This window comes from Fringilla coelebs (genome assembly GCF_963513975.1).
Source record: "Fringilla coelebs genome assembly, chromosome: 2".
NCBI lineage: Eukaryota > Metazoa > Chordata > Aves > Passeriformes > Fringillidae > Fringilla > Fringilla coelebs.
In genome coordinates this window covers 17,178,441-17,194,834 of record NC_140029.1, presented here as the reverse complement: position 1 = coordinate 17,194,834, position 16,394 = coordinate 17,178,441, and the positions used below count along the sequence as shown (strand labels likewise).

General features: G+C 40.9%; 1 protein-coding gene across 1 annotated transcript in view; it reads left to right on the top strand.

The window, feature by feature from the left end:
* REPS2 (RALBP1 associated Eps domain containing 2) overlaps positions 1–15,297 on the top strand; it is a gene marked incomplete at its 5' end in the record, with an annotated part of 91,279 nt that extends 75,982 nt beyond the window's left edge. The window contains 4 exons of the mRNA XM_084226278.1: positions 8,525–8,608; positions 11,118–11,263; positions 13,357–13,462; positions 14,036–15,297. Coding sequence (XP_084082404.1) covers positions 8,525–8,608; positions 11,118–11,263; positions 13,357–13,462; positions 14,036–14,104 — 405 coding nt within the window. The 3' untranslated portion in view covers positions 14,105–15,297. The remainder of the gene's footprint in view (positions 1–8,524; positions 8,609–11,117; positions 11,264–13,356; positions 13,463–14,035) is intronic.
* Positions 15,298–16,394: the final 1,097 nt, after the last annotated feature.

Here is a 16,394-nt window from a genome sequence, read left to right as displayed (position 1 = left end):
CCTCCAAGATAATCAACCTTGGTGAGTTACTGAATCACTGGTTATTCAGAGTGTGCCTAGCATCTCTACTCATATCACAAACTTCCTACATTATGTCCACATCCAACTCTGCTTCCATAGTCCAGCTGTATTACAAGGGACAAGGATCGTGTCACTGGGTGAGCAGAGCACAAGGTGATACAGCTGATGCTGTTGTGGCCTTGACTTCACAGCTCAGGGGATGCACAGGATTATTGTGGCAGGCTTGAGTCTTGGGATGCTGTGAGGATCTGGCCAGTTTATGGCAAATAGCAGCAGGGCTGGCTTCTCTGCTCAGCTTGCTGCTGCCAGCCCATGCCATTCCACACCTCTGCTGGGGAGACACCTTTACAGGTGGTGGCTGCATCTCTTTTTACTTCTACAACAGCTTTTTGAGCTGGTGGATTTAACTCTCTGTTTCTTTTTTCTTGATGGCCTCTAAAAGCCTATGGAAGTTCCTTCTCAGGATGTGTCTCCATTGCCCAAGTGGACTTTGTATTGACTTTGTATTGATTTTGTATCAGTCCATAAGCTGTGCTTAAGGTTTCCTCAGAGCTTTCACCAGACACTTCTCTGATGCAGTGATGCTTTTATCTGAGGTCCCTATGGTGACTGTACATAACCTGAATAAATAAAGATGGACAAAAGGCCAGTTTAAATAGTGTGGATACGTCACTATCTTCAGTTCACGATCTTTTAATCCAGATTCCAGCCCATAGCTCTCTGCACCCCAACCATTTTGAATTGATGTTTACAATAAGACATTGTGAATTGCAGAATGAACTCTTTTATTAGATTCATCAATTCATATTGCTTTCCTATTAAAAGTCACTCAAGTTTTGCCTCAATTTTGTAAAGAATTCCTGGAAAGATTATGGAAAAGCACTTATACATAGATGAGAGGGTTTTTTTTGGATATGTTTTTTTGAAGTATTTTCCTTTGGTGCTTAAGGCTGTGTGTAACTTCACTGACACCCTCTGTGATCTCTAGTAGCACATCTCACATTTAGCAAGTCTGAAGTGTCTTCTTGGATTTAAGGATAATTTTATCCATATCGGTTTCCCAACTTTATTTGCCATAAATATTTCATATCCTACAAGCTGTTGTAAACTTAGGATTCTGGCAGTGCCTTACCTCTGCTTATTTCCCATGCCATGCTGTAGTATATAGAACAGATAACCTGCAGCTTTTGGAGAGAACTACTGTGGGTTTTTTTTCTGGGCTTGTAGAGAATGGAGTTCAGCAGCTTGGGTAAGTTTTCCTCATCCTGTGTTCCTAACTTGATAGTAAACTTAAGTCATCAAGGAGAAATGGCATAAAGGTGGCCCCAAAACTGTTGTGCAGATCCAGGGCTGTGCAGAGAAAATTTGAGAAACATGGAGGTGCAGGTAGGAAGGCAATAGCTATGCAGCTGATTTGCAGTGACACAGATTTCAGATAGAAAATAACTTTGGGTGCTCATGAATAACATTCCACTGGAGCCAAACATGTATGCACATTTCATGTGAGCCCCTGTTGTTATTTTTTTAATGGAAAATAAAATAATATTTTATTACTGTTGGCTTTGAAGCCTACAGAAATCATTTACCACAGCTGCTTTCTCTGGGAGATTTCGTAACCTATTTATGTTAATAGGAATTATGGATGAACACTGAAAAACAAATACAACTTTAGGATTTTAGCCAACATCAGCTAACTATCTGCAATGTTGCCCAATTAGATCAATGTTCCTGTATTTAAATTGCTGTATTTCAGTACCTTCCTGTCCAACAATGAAGGCGTATCTTCAATCCTGCTTGTGCTGTATAAGGGAATTTGAAAACAGTGGGACTGGAAGAAAACTCTGTGTATCTTGGCTAAAAAAACTGATGTTCCTGGTCTGTTTTCCCAGAGTCACAATTTTAAGGCTGTTGGTTTTGTATATTCACAGTGGTTTTGTTTCTGGAGACCTTGGGATGTGTTTTTCCCACTGATTCCATGCTGGCAATTTTGGCAGGGAAAAAATTATGGGTGAAGGCAAAGCATTCAAGTGAAGTAGAGTAGATGGGCAGCTGTTAACATTATCAAATTGAAGTAACCTGAATACAGTGCAGCTCTGAAGATTAAAATCTCACTGTTTTACATGAGCTCAGAATTCAGCTGTCAGTTTAGTGGCCATCGTTACTGTTAGATGTTACTGATGTGGTGAAATCCTGGAAATGAAGCACTGTGAGAGGGAATGGGTGGGTCACCCTGCCCAGTCACAGCCCCTGGTGGTGTTGGAAAGCAAAGATATTACTCTTTTTAACGTATGAAATGTTCTGCTCTCCAAATGTTACTTGATACTTCATAGCTCCTTGAAGCTTTTTGGCCATTCATCATCCAGAATTGCAAGGGAAAACTGGGACCCATTTCAAGAAGTTGTCTCTACTAACATGCCTCCACATCCTGCTGAATCCATGGAGAGCCACGAATGTGGCTCAGGCTGGATTTTTAACCATCAATTACATGTGCCCATGCTGAGGCCAGGAGGTGGGGAAGGACTCCCATCCGTCCTGCTGAGACCTCTGGGCCTCCAGAGCCGGATGGCCACGTGCAGGCTCCGTGCTGGGAGGTGCTCCAGGTGTCCCCCCACACCGGTGTCTGTGGCTAAAGCAGAGATACATGGAGGATGAGGTCAGACTTGCTTACAAGGTTGTTCAGAGTAAATACTCAGGCATTCCTTTATTCTGTAAAATTGCACAAGGAATTTCAAGTGCTGGCAGGACGCCTTGAATTTTACACGAAGGAACTTTTCTGTTACATAAATAAAAATTGCCCCCGCAAAAAAAGTGAATATTTTGCTTTTGGCACCATGCAATTTTATACAGTTTTATTCTCTCCCAAATAAATATTTTATATTTAATGAAAGGACTATTTTTTAGCTTGCAGTTACAACCACTGTGCTAGGAAAGGTTGGGGTTTTTTTATTATCTCCATGGTTTTGGCTGTAGAATAACATATGTTGTATAAGCTGTGCAATAGGTACTGAAGAGGCATGTAACAGTAATGAAACTGAAAGTCTTCTATAACATGAAAGATTTTGCCATCTGCCGCTTTAATATAATACAAATGGATTATCTTCCTCTCATGAAAATTATATATTAAATCTAAGACAGCCAGACAAAATAAATTGCGATTTAAGAAGTGGTGGAAAGTAGCACAGTTAAAATTGAATTTGAGGAGTAGTTGATGGATGCTGTAAAATCCTTTCTAAAGAGGTTTCTGGAAGAGTGGAAGAAGGCGAGTATCTTAATTAAAATGTGTTGTAACAATTTTTTAATTTGGCTTCACATTTATCATAACAACAAAGAAAGAAGCTAAGAACCCAATGCCTGTATCTCTAGTGGAATGCACATATGCCTTTCTAGCTTACGTTAATCTGGTTTTGTGGAAGTTGAAGTATTAAAACAGATTGTTAATGCTTCCATCTGGGTCCTATTCTTTCCTTGTGAATGAGCTGAACATTGCAGCAATTTGTTTGTATTTACTGCCTTTCTCCTCAACCTTATCACCAGCCCTCAGATAGCTCAGGGAAAGAAAAAGCTTATCAAAACTTCAGGGCTGCACAGTGCTGAGAAAGCAGGCAGCACACTAAGACCCTGGCAGCTTGTTGCATTTTCATCCCTGTGGGGTTTTTTTTTTTCTGTTTTACAATTTTCAGTTTTTGTAATAAGCAATAAAAAGAATTGATGATTCAGTGTGGGATGCAGGAGACTCCCAGAAACTGGAATTGAGATGTCTCGACTTCCCAGAAATTGGCTTTAAGCACAAAAATACGAGTGTTTAGAAAGGAGCAAAGTACCTCTTAAATGAACTTACGCAGAGATGATAGAAGATTGCAATGGGCACACACAGAGCGTTAAGCATATTTAGTAGTCTACTTTTCCTTACAGATAAGCTGTTCTCAATACTTTTTTTGCAAAGCTAAGCAGAGGCACTATATAGGTAATGATTATGGGCTACTCCAATGAATGCACAAAGAGAATTTCATTTCTGTGAGTATTGCAGGTGACTACAATGGGACTATTTCCATGTGTAAAGCTAGCCTGGAGCATAAGTGTGAGTGAATTGAATTGTGGCAGTGATTGAATATATAGACTTGACCTCTTAAAAAGAGGCTATCAGGTGACAGGAATTACAAAAGCTTGGTGTAGATCTTCTGTTCTGGAAGATCAGTTACGGATTGTCTTGAAAAGTGGGTGTGTTATCTACGTATAATCCAGCATTGCAAAGCAAAAGAACTGGAAATGTAAGTGAAGAACTAGTTGTTAAGATACTGTGTTCTCTTGCAGTTATGAAAATCTTTCATCTGAGGCTCTTGAAGCACTCAGTGCTTGAGTGAGTGTTACATATTCTTGTAGAAAGGTGCTGTTAAGTATTGTCACATGGAGCGGTGAGGAGATTATCAATGGCTTGTCAGGGATCATGCCATGAAATAATGAGCATTTGCAACTCTTAATACTCTTCTTAACTATGAGGAATTATTTGTTCTCATGCTCAGTGTTGGCCATAGGCCACAGGTTGGCCTCTATCTGTGGCCATTGCACAGAAACTTTGTTGGCCAGTTTTACCTTCTGCCTGGAAGAATGAGAAGGGTATGGCTATTCCTAGAAAAGTCAAGACTGTGCTAAGGAAACAGGAGATACTGTCTGCTAGTATAACTGGATTGGTCTCTGCAAAGCGAATCTCTTCAGAAGATTTGGAATAAGAACACTGTCTTGCTCTTTTCTGTGGTGTCTTACCCTGCTTCCCAAAATCAAGATACGTGTAGGCCTGGTCTGCAGACTCTGCAGTGCACTATAAGCAGTGCAGAAGACCAGAACGTTCTTTGCCCATCTCCTGTAACCCTGTATGTGTTCCCAGCCATACCAGATAGCACAGCAGCATTCCCAGTGTCAGTAGTTCACTCCACTTTGAGGATGTGAGACACCGCCATCAAAGCACTTCTACACTACCATAAATGGAGTTTCCCTTGGAAGACCATATTGCATAATTTAAAATTAATAAACCAATGGTGAAGAATTTAAACCCGAAAATAATTGTGTGAAAATTTTAAGACATTTCTGTGATTGGAGGGAGGTAATTTATTGCCATGTTTCTGAATGAGTTGTGGGCAGACAGTGCTAAGCATGGTATTAAAATGATGAAGAACTAAAGGGAATTCACCGCAGCTGCTCCTGAAGGACATCCTTTTCCTTGTACTCCACTAGAGGACCAGAGTGCTGCTGAGTCAGGCTCTCTCTGCCCAATACCAGCAGGCTACAAATGCCCCACATCCAAATCAGTGAAGGAAATCTGTGAAGAATCCCTCTGCCAAAAGAAAAAGCGGGAGTTATTTTTCCTTTAAAATCTGTGTGGGGACCATGTGGGGACACACACATCAGCTTGCAGATGTATTCACAGAGCCTTTCGGAGAGGGCTTTGTTGGGTCGGCTGCCCCCGCAGACCTTTGCAGTGATGCACGGTGCGTGTGCCAAGCGCTCCGAAGTGGCCTGTCCCGCGGGCCGCTAGGTGGCACTTTAGGGACACGGCAGTCACTTGGCTTTATTCATGCTGCAGGAGATGATCACCAGAACTAGAGGATTTTTCAGGGTTGGGTTTTTTGGGGGGGAAGGGGGTAGTGTATTTTTTTGGTTGGTTTTTTTTTTTTTCCCCCATTCGGATGTAGTTATTTCTTTATTTTCACCTGCCCCTGCGCTGCTGGCTGCTGAGCTTTGCCATCCACATGTCCTGGCAGCAGGGAGACGTGGCCAGCCCAGTGAGCCAACCATGGCCAGCAGGTACCACAGCCCTGAGCATGGGCTGCAGGCTGGCCCTGACAGACACATCGCAGCACACAGCTCACAGAAAATGTCCTGCTCTCAGAGATTTTGAAATATTACCCTTTTTGACATTGTCACTGTGATTTATATTTGCTTTCACTAGAACATAAGGTTTACCCTTTCTTTTCCTTTCCAGTTCCCTTTGGTTTAAAACAGTACTCTCCTGCAATGAGATTATTAAAAAAAAAAAAAAAAAAAGAAAGGATGGTTCTGCAAAAGTTTGGGTTCTGTTTTTTTTTTTTTTTTAACTTTCTTTCCTCTCTAGGTGCCTTATCTGACCATGATTTCAATTTTTCTGATTATTTGAAACTGACATCATTGAATACCAATCTGTTCAGTTACTTCTACACTGTTGGAACAAATATTTTCTTCAAAGCTGCATTTTTAAGATCTATACACAAATAACATGGAGTTGGTCAGGTTTTTTTTTCCTCTCCATTCTGTGGAATAAGTTAATATATTTTTGCTTTTGATGCAAGGTTTAGTGTAGACTCTAAGAAGACTGTGAGCACCAGAAACTGCCTGCCTGGCTAGGTTAAGGCAGGTATTTAGTGCTCCCTGTCACTAAAGGGTCATTAAAAGCTCTCTTTCCTGTACCCTGGCACTTTTATGTGTTGTGCAGCAAAGCTATACCATGAGGACTTCATAGTATGTGTATTACATATCCCTCTGAAGGGCTGGATTTACTCTTGCTGTCCCTAAATGAATGAATGGGTTGTCAAATTTATGTGGTCCAGACTTACTGTGTGGTTCTGTTCATTATTTGAGCTTTGCCATTCCCAAATAATTCATGAAACCCTTGTGGACTTTGCCAGGCTACTGTTAGCAGTGCTTAGAGCCTTCATTTCTTTCAAATATATGAAAGCTATTGTAGAAATCAGGGAGGTTATGGGCTATTCAGCTTGCTGATAAAGAAATATTGTGTTGCATTCAATGAACTTTTAAAGGTCTTTCATTTTTATAGATGCACAAAAAAATTGCTTTTTTCCATTTCACTCTATTTGACCAGAAATCTACATTTGCAGAGGAAGACTTTCAATATATAAAAAGCTTTTCAAAATTCAAATGTTAGCACACAGTAGTTATTAAAATTTAAAAAAAAATAGGATATTCATATTCAAATACTGGAAATATTACAGTGTGAGGGGCTCTTTGGTTTTTTTTTTTTTAACCATCAGGTAACACTGCAGATGTAGCACCTTAAAAAAGGGTGGGAGAGAAATCTTGTCAGTCCCTCTCTTCCCTCTCTCCTGAGGAATTTCACATGTGTTTTAAAGAAATTGGTTTCAAAACTTCCTCCTCTGTGCGCATGTTCGATACTGTATGGTTGGAGAAGGCCACAGAACCACATTGCCTCTGCACCTTTCTTACAGCTCTTATTGTGTCTGTTATGGAAGAAATAAAAATGCTATGGAAGAGTTCCTCCTTTTTAAATATGCCAGATTCAGTGCTTTCTGTTGTTTTTGTTTAATTTACAGTTAGGCGCTTGGAAACTTGTGACTGCTACAGAGCTTGGTGGGCCTGTGCAGAAACCTCTTGGCAACAGTGAGTTAGGTTCTTTGGTGTGCAACAAATTGTTATTATGGCTAAAATCCTGGCCCCTTAAAAGTTTGAGATTTGCCTTGGACTTGGTTTTAAACACAGGATTCCACCTGTGTAGAAATGAGTCTCATTTGAGGATGGAGCAGGATGGCAGGTTGCCTCTGCTGCCTGGGGGCCGTTGCCAGCCTGGGTCCAACGTGGCAGAAGCTGGGAAAGAGGAGAAGAGGCTGCCTGTCAGTGCCAAATGGCCTCAACCTCCTGCTCCTCCCTGCCTTCCCCATATTGAAGAGCCAGCCCATATGTTCTGGACAGAAAACAGCCACACCATGTTTACAATATCATGGTTGCTGCTGTGCACTTGGGGACACGCACTTCCAAATCCTGCCACCCTCGCTGGTGCAGTGCCCTGTCCTGGTGGAAGAAATCAAAAGGTGTAAAAAACTTTTATGAGAGGCAAAGCAAGTGATTAATCCTCTGCTTTAATTTGCTTCTCAGTCAGATATTTTGGGAATCAGGTGTTTTGTTTTGCAGATATGTAGATGTGGGTGGTGAGTTTTCAGCTGGGTTTCTGCTTGAAATGTGAGAAGGGAGGAGGGAAGACTTGTCTGCTTTTTTATGACTTGTGTTTTCAGCAACTTTGCTGGAATTTTTGGTATGATACTGGCTTTGTCACTCCAGCCTCACAAACTTCAAAGACAGAGGCTTACTCCTATGAATTTTCATTGGTTTCAGGTGATAATAAGGTGACAGGGCATATCCAAGGTCTTTCTAGCTTTTTTCTATTCTCTTAGTTTTTCTCACAGTATTTAGGCCATAATGGTAATTCTAGAAGAAATTCTGGGTACTAGATTGTTTACATTCAGAAACATGGTTCCTAATCCTTCACTAAAAAACTTTTCTCCCATTTTCCCAGCAAATAAAATGCAAGAATATGGTTTCATTAAAAATCTGCAAAAGGCATATGTCATCCATTCAGCTGTCACCCTAGATCTCCATTTTCCCTACTGTTGAATTGTTAAAGTAACTTTTCTTTTGTGTGTAACATTTCCTTTCATTGACTTTATTGTATATGACTGCTAGTCATTTTCTGGGTGTAGCAATGACTGATTTGTTGTTGCAGACAGAACAACCATCTGAGGTTGAATTACATCCTCAGATGAACAGACCCCCATCACAGGCAGAAGAAAACAGTTCAGCAAAAAAGGTGAGATCTGCACACATTGTACCATTATGGAGGGATTTTCCTTAATCAACAAATGTGGTTGCTTTAAGTTTAAAAGCAATTAAACAGAGAGTTAGGGTTATGTTTTTACATGTTCACCTTCTCTGGAGGTCAAGACACTGGAGGAGAGCTGTCATCATATGTGACATCAACTCACATGAATCATTAAGAAACCTCTTAGTATGTACACATTGATGCACGTGCTTTCAGAGTGACAGTTTGCCATTTATTTCAAATCAATAGGGGCTTGTGGAGCCTTAGGGAAAACAAAAAAGAGTTTGATTGTACTCCAGCCCTGTCTCACTGTGGTTCCCCCAAATTGTGACGTACTTCTTGGTTTCAGTTATTGAAGATTTGATTTTGATGTTTGCTAGAGGTCAGGATCTGCCACTAAATGTACATAGACTAGGAGAGATTTTGCAGTTTCTAATATGTTTTTGTATGGACTTATCAGTTGTAAAAAGTAAGCACTGAAATTAAAATGGCACACTTCAAAGGGCCTTGCTTAGGTATGGAGTGGCCTTAGCAGTGGCTTGTGAGCATTTTCCCTCTCCTGATCATGCTCTGACCACCTCCTTCCACCAGCCCCAGCCAGAACAGGTTTGGATAGGGAGCAAATACAGATCCTCCCAATTCTTGCCCCTCCTGCAGCCAGAGAGCACCTGCAAGACATTTACTCAGCCCAGCCAAGAACTTTTGGCAGGTGCTGGATGTACCTTGCCCAGGGAGCACCATCACAACTTCTTAGTGTAACATGGGGCACAGGTAAACATCCAGTGTCATCATTTTTTGCATGTGACAGTGCTTTCTGGGCAGTGTCCTTGCTCTGCTTGTGCTCATCATATGCTACTTCTAGCCTGGCCCTGCTTTTTCCATGTGCTTTGTGGCCCTGCTGGAGAAAGTCCTTGTGGTTCTCCTACCTCATGCTCACTCTCATCCCACCTGGTTCCCTAAACCAGTGATGCCCCAGGCTGTGGGGTGTGGGAGGCAGGTGCTGAACCACCTTGCAAAGCCTGGTGCAGCAGCAGAAACCAGCCAAAGAGCCCATGCCGAGGGATCTGCTTGGATCATTGCTTACACTGTTGTGTTTGAAAGGGGAGAGGGAATAACCCTGTGGATTTGGTAGGGTTTGGCAGTTTGAGGTAGACTGGCATTGTGTGTTGGGCATTATAGTTCCTCCCTTGCTGTGTGGGGTGTGTTAGCAGGGAGCTGTGCCTGTGCAGAGGATTTCAGAGCATGGCATCACCAGATATCTGTGCAGTCATGATGTGCTGACATCCTGATTGGAACATCTGATAATATTTTTAGATTTTTTTCAGTAATTACAAATCTGTTTTTCAATGTTTAAACCTTTTTCCTTATAATTCAAATTCCTTTAAGAATTTTAATCCTTCTAATATGAATGATTGATGGTCTTATATTGGATACATTTTGTATCACTTATAGAAGTCTCTTGTTAGTCAGGCTGCTTACTGCAGTGTTGGTTTTTTCCTTGTAATGGCTTTGTCATTAAATGTTTCCCCATTATTTTTTTCCTTATTTTATTAGCGTTTGGTGAAAACACAGTAGTGAAGGTAATCTAGCACAGTAAAATGTTTAATAGTGAAATTTGGTCATTGTTTTTGTCTTTGGTGCTGAAAAAACCTGTCTCGAGTCAATTCAACTTTTTGAGTCCTAGCTTTCTCATTCATGAAATGTTGCAGTAATAGCTATATCCCTTGTGATATTGATCTAATCATAAAATACACTGAAGAGGATGCATTTATATTTATAATTAAAATTATAAATATAAATGGTAAAACTACTTCTCATTGCAAAAGAAAGGATGTCTTAATTTACAATAATGAAAACACTTCTTATCACTGAAGTCCTAAAAATGCAAGACTCTGCTTTACCTAGAAAACACAGACTATTTTTCTGATGTAACTTATCCAGAAAAATAGCTGGCCTTTATACTTCAACATGTTAATTTTGCATGGATAATGTAATGTATTTGTATTTCAAAACTATATTCAGTGTTCCTTCATGTAAGAGAGTAGGGGAGAAGGGAGAGGCTCCCTGCCAGACGTGTGAGGCAGTAAGTTGGGATGCAAGTAATTAATTATTGATTCTTTCCAACTGAACACAGTCAAAAATAAATCTTGCTCTGTTTTTAATGCTTTTGGGTCAACTGGGGGCTAGTATGTGTGTTTATACCACTCCCTCCACCTCCACCTAATACACACCAAGCTGTACAACCCAATTGTGAAGAGCCTGTCATCCAGATGAAGGTAAAACACCCTTTCATTTATGAAGGGATTGCAGGAGTTGTTCTTCCTTTTTCAAAGTCAGAAATCCGAGAGGCTATTACCAAATTGGAATTAAGCTCTGTACATCTTTAAATTATGAAATCTTAACCAGCTGTCAGCAATTTGTGTGACACAAGTATTCTCCAGCCTAATGATGGGACACATATGGCCTGACTTAATGTTGTTGTGCTTTTTCCTTTCAGGAGGTTGTTCTTGCTCAACCACCCTCCAAACCTGCCCGCAGGAAGCTCCGGACGGAGGCACAAGGGCTGGAGACCCCTGAGCTTTCTCCCACTATAAATGTGACTTCTTCCCTGCCAGCAGTCAAGCCTCACCTCCCAGTCCAAAAGTAAAAACCTGTACCAAACATGCCAAAGGGCAGCGTGAGATCTGATGTAGCAGGATTTGCTCTTTGTATAATTTTGCGCTTAATAGTTCTGTTTCTGATAATGCTCCACAAGATACAGATTCTGAAATCTACATCAGAAATCTACATCTACATTATGAAATCTACTTCAGTCTTCTCAAAAGCAGACTAAGCCTGTAGTGACTGTCAGTGGTATTTGATAGGTAGATAACCTCTTCAAAGGTCTCCTACTTCTGTACCTGCTAGACATGGCTGAGGAGCAAGCCTAGCTGTTCAACCATCTCTAACACAAGTTGTTTTATATGTGAGGGTCTGTGTTTCTGCCTTGCATGTGTCTTCTGGAATATTGCTCCTTCATGTGGACAGATATGACCAAATAAATGCCAGGGAAGCTGAGTCCTGAAATGCTTGATGTTGGTCATATCTTTGTGATATTTTTTCATTGCAAGGCATGTTGGAAACGGGCTTGTCACTGGTGTGAGACGAGCCACAGACCACTTGTCTGATAATGGCCAAACCCAATGTATGTTGTTTGCTCTTGTAAATACAGCTATCAAAGCTGTCAGCTGACTTAAGGGATTTCACTCTATGTGTATTTAATAGTGATGGAGAAGAGGCTGTACAAGTGGTAAGCAAAGGCACTTGAAACCCTGTTGGGTCTGTGCATCTCCTTCAGCTGAAGCACTGTGCAAACATGATACCCCACCATCACCCAGGGCCTTGCAAAAGACATCTGATTCAGTCTGAAACAAAATCAAGCTGCCCAAATCAATTGAGCATTTCTTGGCAGACTATTTATCAGTAGACTGAATCTGTGCTGCATAATTGGAGATTAGAATAAGTAATAAGACTCCTAGGATGCTCTTAAAGTACTATTTTGTGCTTTGGGAGTACATATTCCATAGTGGTTCAAAGATAACAGCATTTGTTAACATCTCAATCCCGTCTTCTCTATATCTTTCCTAAAACGTTAAAGTGGCCACAGATATATATTGCTCTGCTTTTATTTTTTTTCCTATCATTTATTACTTTATAGCCTATGGAGAGTAGTTTGCAGGAAAATAGTGAAGCAGAAAACTGACAGTTCACTGGAAGATAACAGCATAAAGTCCTGTTGCCGTGCTGAGAGAGAGTCTATTGCAAAAATCAGTGTCATCAGCTCTGTTAAGAGAGAAGAGCTAATGGGGACTGGGTACCACTGGACCATGTTTAAATAGGGCCATCTGTTTTAGATCTAATCTGGCATTAAAGAGCTCTTTTTTCCTCATGTAAAACTTTAAAATAATTTATTTGGCAAGGGGCTTGGATATTCGGCCAGTATTTTCTGTGTTTTCTTTCTTTTTTGCTGTTGTTATCTCTCTTGCTTTGAATAGGTTGGTCCTTATCTACAGCTGTCTCTTTTTGTACTTGTCTTCATAGCTGTCATTTCCTTCAGATCAGTTACCACAGGCTATGAAGCAATAAAAATTCTTAATTAATAAATTAAGTTCTTAAAATAAAAAAGGTACCTCCTTTATTTTAACAGCAAAAGAGCTGAAGGAAGTCAACCAGTTATCTTCCCCTTTGTGATGTCAGATGGTTTTGGTAGAAATGACTGCTTTGAATAAAAGTATTAATTTTTGAAGTAAAAAAAAATCAGAATCAGCAAAACTCTGAGACAGATTTTTTTTTCATGCCAATGTCCTTTCTTTCTGTATAGAATGATTTTTGTATTTTCTGTTAGCCACTCCTGACTCTTTAAACTTTACAAGTCTCTGAAAACAGCCAGTGCAAAGATACCACAATAAGCACAGCTATGTGGGGATCATTCTTGAGCTCAATGAGAATGCAGTGATCTTGAAATAATTGAGACAGCCTAAAATCTTTCTGTCATTCAGGTTAACAAGTTTCAAATATTCCATCTGATTCAGGCATCTTATTTCACTGTTACATTTTTCTTCTCTTAAATCTGTAGTTTGTACCTTTGACACGTAGTCCAGGGTGCAGAGAGTTATGCAGAATGGGTGGCTTCTCTTCTGGCATCAGCCAGTGCTGAGACTCTTAATTGAAATGTCTTGTATTTATGTGTCTGGCAGACAGTCTTCCAAGCAGAAAAGGGCTATTCAGACCGCCATACGAAAAAACAAAGAAGCCAATGCTGTGCTCGCCAGGTTGAACAGTGAGCTCCAGCAGCAGCTGAAGGTAAGGAATGCATTGAAAATCAGTGATAAAGCTCCCTGCAATCAGTTCTATGTCATCTCCAGCAGTATTGAAATCAGAGCAAAAAATAGGACAGTAGTTGAAATAAGCACAGAGATGAAAGCTTTTAATGAGAGCACATTGCCATCCTTCCTTGGCTCAGGTGTTATTTGCTTCCATCTTCAGCAGGCCAGTACTGTTACCTGTGTTTTGCAGCAAGAAAAGACAGAGAAGTTTGTCTAAGTTCACTAAAGAGAGAAAACTGAACTTGTCCTTCAAGTTGTATTGCTGACTGGAAGCTTTCTGACAGAGCAGAGCTCTGCTGTTTTAATGGAGACCAGAAGTCTTGATGGGTACTCCTTAGGCATATTTTGCACTGAGGCTCAGGCAGGGTTCAAGTGCACTCCCACTCTGGGCTCTGAGCCTGCCCAGACGGGGAAGCAGACCCTGCAGGAGTTGCAGTCCAGCCCAGCTCCTTTCATGGGAGGTCATCAAGAGCCTGCCTGGCTGCCCTTTCTGGAGCAGGGTGCTGCATGTGAGCGTCCCCAGAGTTCTAACACACCTCTCCTCCTGCAGGAGGTTCACAAGGAGCGCATTGCCTTGGAAACACAGCTGGAGCAGCTTCGTCCTGTCACTGTCTTGTGACTTCCTGCATGGCCATGGAGGAGCAGAGCAGCGTCCAGCAGCCTTGCAAGGAGAGGAGTTCTGTGCAGCTGAGCAGGGTCTCTGCCAAGGCAGTGGGGGGCACTGGCCTTGCTGGCTCTCTCTTTGCCCCATTACACACATTTTGCCTTTGCAGGTGAGGAAGGTACAGAAAACAAATACCTGACTATGGAATATTTCTGAGTGGGGGATGCTTTGCCTTCTTTCCTCCCCCTTCCCAGCCTAACGTGTAAATGCAGTTTATCACTGAAATGAATAACCTGAGAGTATTTTATTTATGTAAAGAATTCCTGATTTATATGCGTTTTGGCAGCACCTCCTGCCCCGATCGTTAAGTGCTACAGCATTCCTGAGTTCTTGCTTAAATTGAAAACTCATCCTCTGAGATGGGCTTCTGGATGTTACTGATTCCTGTAGGATTGTATCATTGTAGAGTACCTGTGGATTTAACATACCACAGAAAAAGAACTTGCAAGATGTACAGAATCTTTATCCTCAATCACATGTCAAATAATTATTTTCTTAGTACTGTTTATTATGCAATCACGGATGTATTTTAATGTTAGAGAACTTGTATTTTATTAGTTCAAGTCATATAAGAGAACAGTAAAAAATACTAAAATATAATTATTTTGGAAATTAGGAAAAAAAAATCTTTTTGAGCTACAGCTGTTTCTAATCACGAGTATTTGAGCACTTGCTTGCAACTACCAGTGTCTCTGCATTCTTTTAGCATGTTTGAGATCGCTGGTGTATAGCTTTTTTTCTTTTCTTTTTTTCCTTTAACCAACAGTGTATTTCTAACAAGAGGTTAAAAATGCATTCAGGGCATTTTTATAAAAGCTATTCTATGTACATTTGTATTAGTCTGCTTTGTTGTCTTAATAGCTGCTGATTTGTTTTAAGGATGTGTTCAAGAACCGTATTTCCAGAAGAGGGAAGATAGCAGAAGTGCTATGTATGAGGCTATAAAATGTGAGATGGAAGTAATTGCCTTTTACAGCAGGCTTTTGTTAAGGTTCCTTTGCACATCAGTGGAGATGCTACTGATAGGAGAAAGCTGCTAATGCCCAGCTGTTTTCTAAAGGAAGAAGCAAAGATTAATCTTTAACCTGTATTTGATCCAGGGCCAGCTGAATCCTGTAGGGATTTTTCCCTGGATGCACTGGTGGCTTTGGTCTCAGTTCTTACAGTGGAAGCTGGCTGTGAATGTTGCAGTATTTCTTGGGGCAATACTCTTGGATTGGGTGACTTCAGACATGTCAGCCCTGCTCCCACCACGGCTATGGTGTGCTTTACTGCCAGGGGGTGTCACCTACCTGTGTCCACCTTAAACATGACCCTGCACATGTCTCACTGACCTGATTTAAGTGTCTGTGGTTACCTTGCAGAAACGGTGCAGCAATTTTGTCACCCTTGTGGGTGTGATGCTTGCTCCCTGTAGCTGCAGGATGGCCTGGGGCTGAGAGGAAGGAGAAGCAGGTTTGAAGCAGCTGGGTAGCCTCTCCTTGGGGTGTGTCATGGAATGGCTGCCACGGCATATCAGAGGGCACCAGAGCAGCCAAAAGTTTTGTTGAGAGATAAGAAAGGCATCACTGGGAGTGTTTGAAGTGGTAAGGAAACAGTCTACTTTTGCTGGAAGGAATGTGGAAAGGGGACATGAATCCAGAAGTCTGCAGGTGAAAATAAGCATTGGCAGAATTGTTACCGAAAGTCTCTTTTTGTAATGCACTATTTTTGATTCAACTAAAGATTGCTGTGTCAACAAGCAACAACTGTTCTTCTGGATTTGGGACTTCTCTCATGTGGCTGTTGCATAGCTGGGGTCAGATGGTCATTCCTGGCCAGCGACAAAATGTGAGGAATGCAAGCTTTTCTGAGAATCTGCAAAAGAGCCACTGCCCTCTTGTTAATAGTGGTATTGATGAGAATTTATCATCATTTATTTCATTTGTTCATAATACTGCTGAGTCATTCCTGAGATTTAATGAGGTTAAGTGCTTGCCCTGTTTGCTTTATAGCTCATACATTGTAATTTGGTTAATAAGACCTTACCATTTCATAGGAAATAATCATATGGCACACTTGGTTTTATTCTATTGGTAATTTTTTAAGGAAGGCTTTTAAATTACTACAAAGAAGTGTGTACATTGCATTTTTAAGGCAGTAGAGGACTTTTTCATGTTTGAAAAACATTTATTTCACCTTTATTTATTTCCCATTTATTTCACCTGAGTTATTCATGGAATAGACACTCTTCAACAGAAGAGTG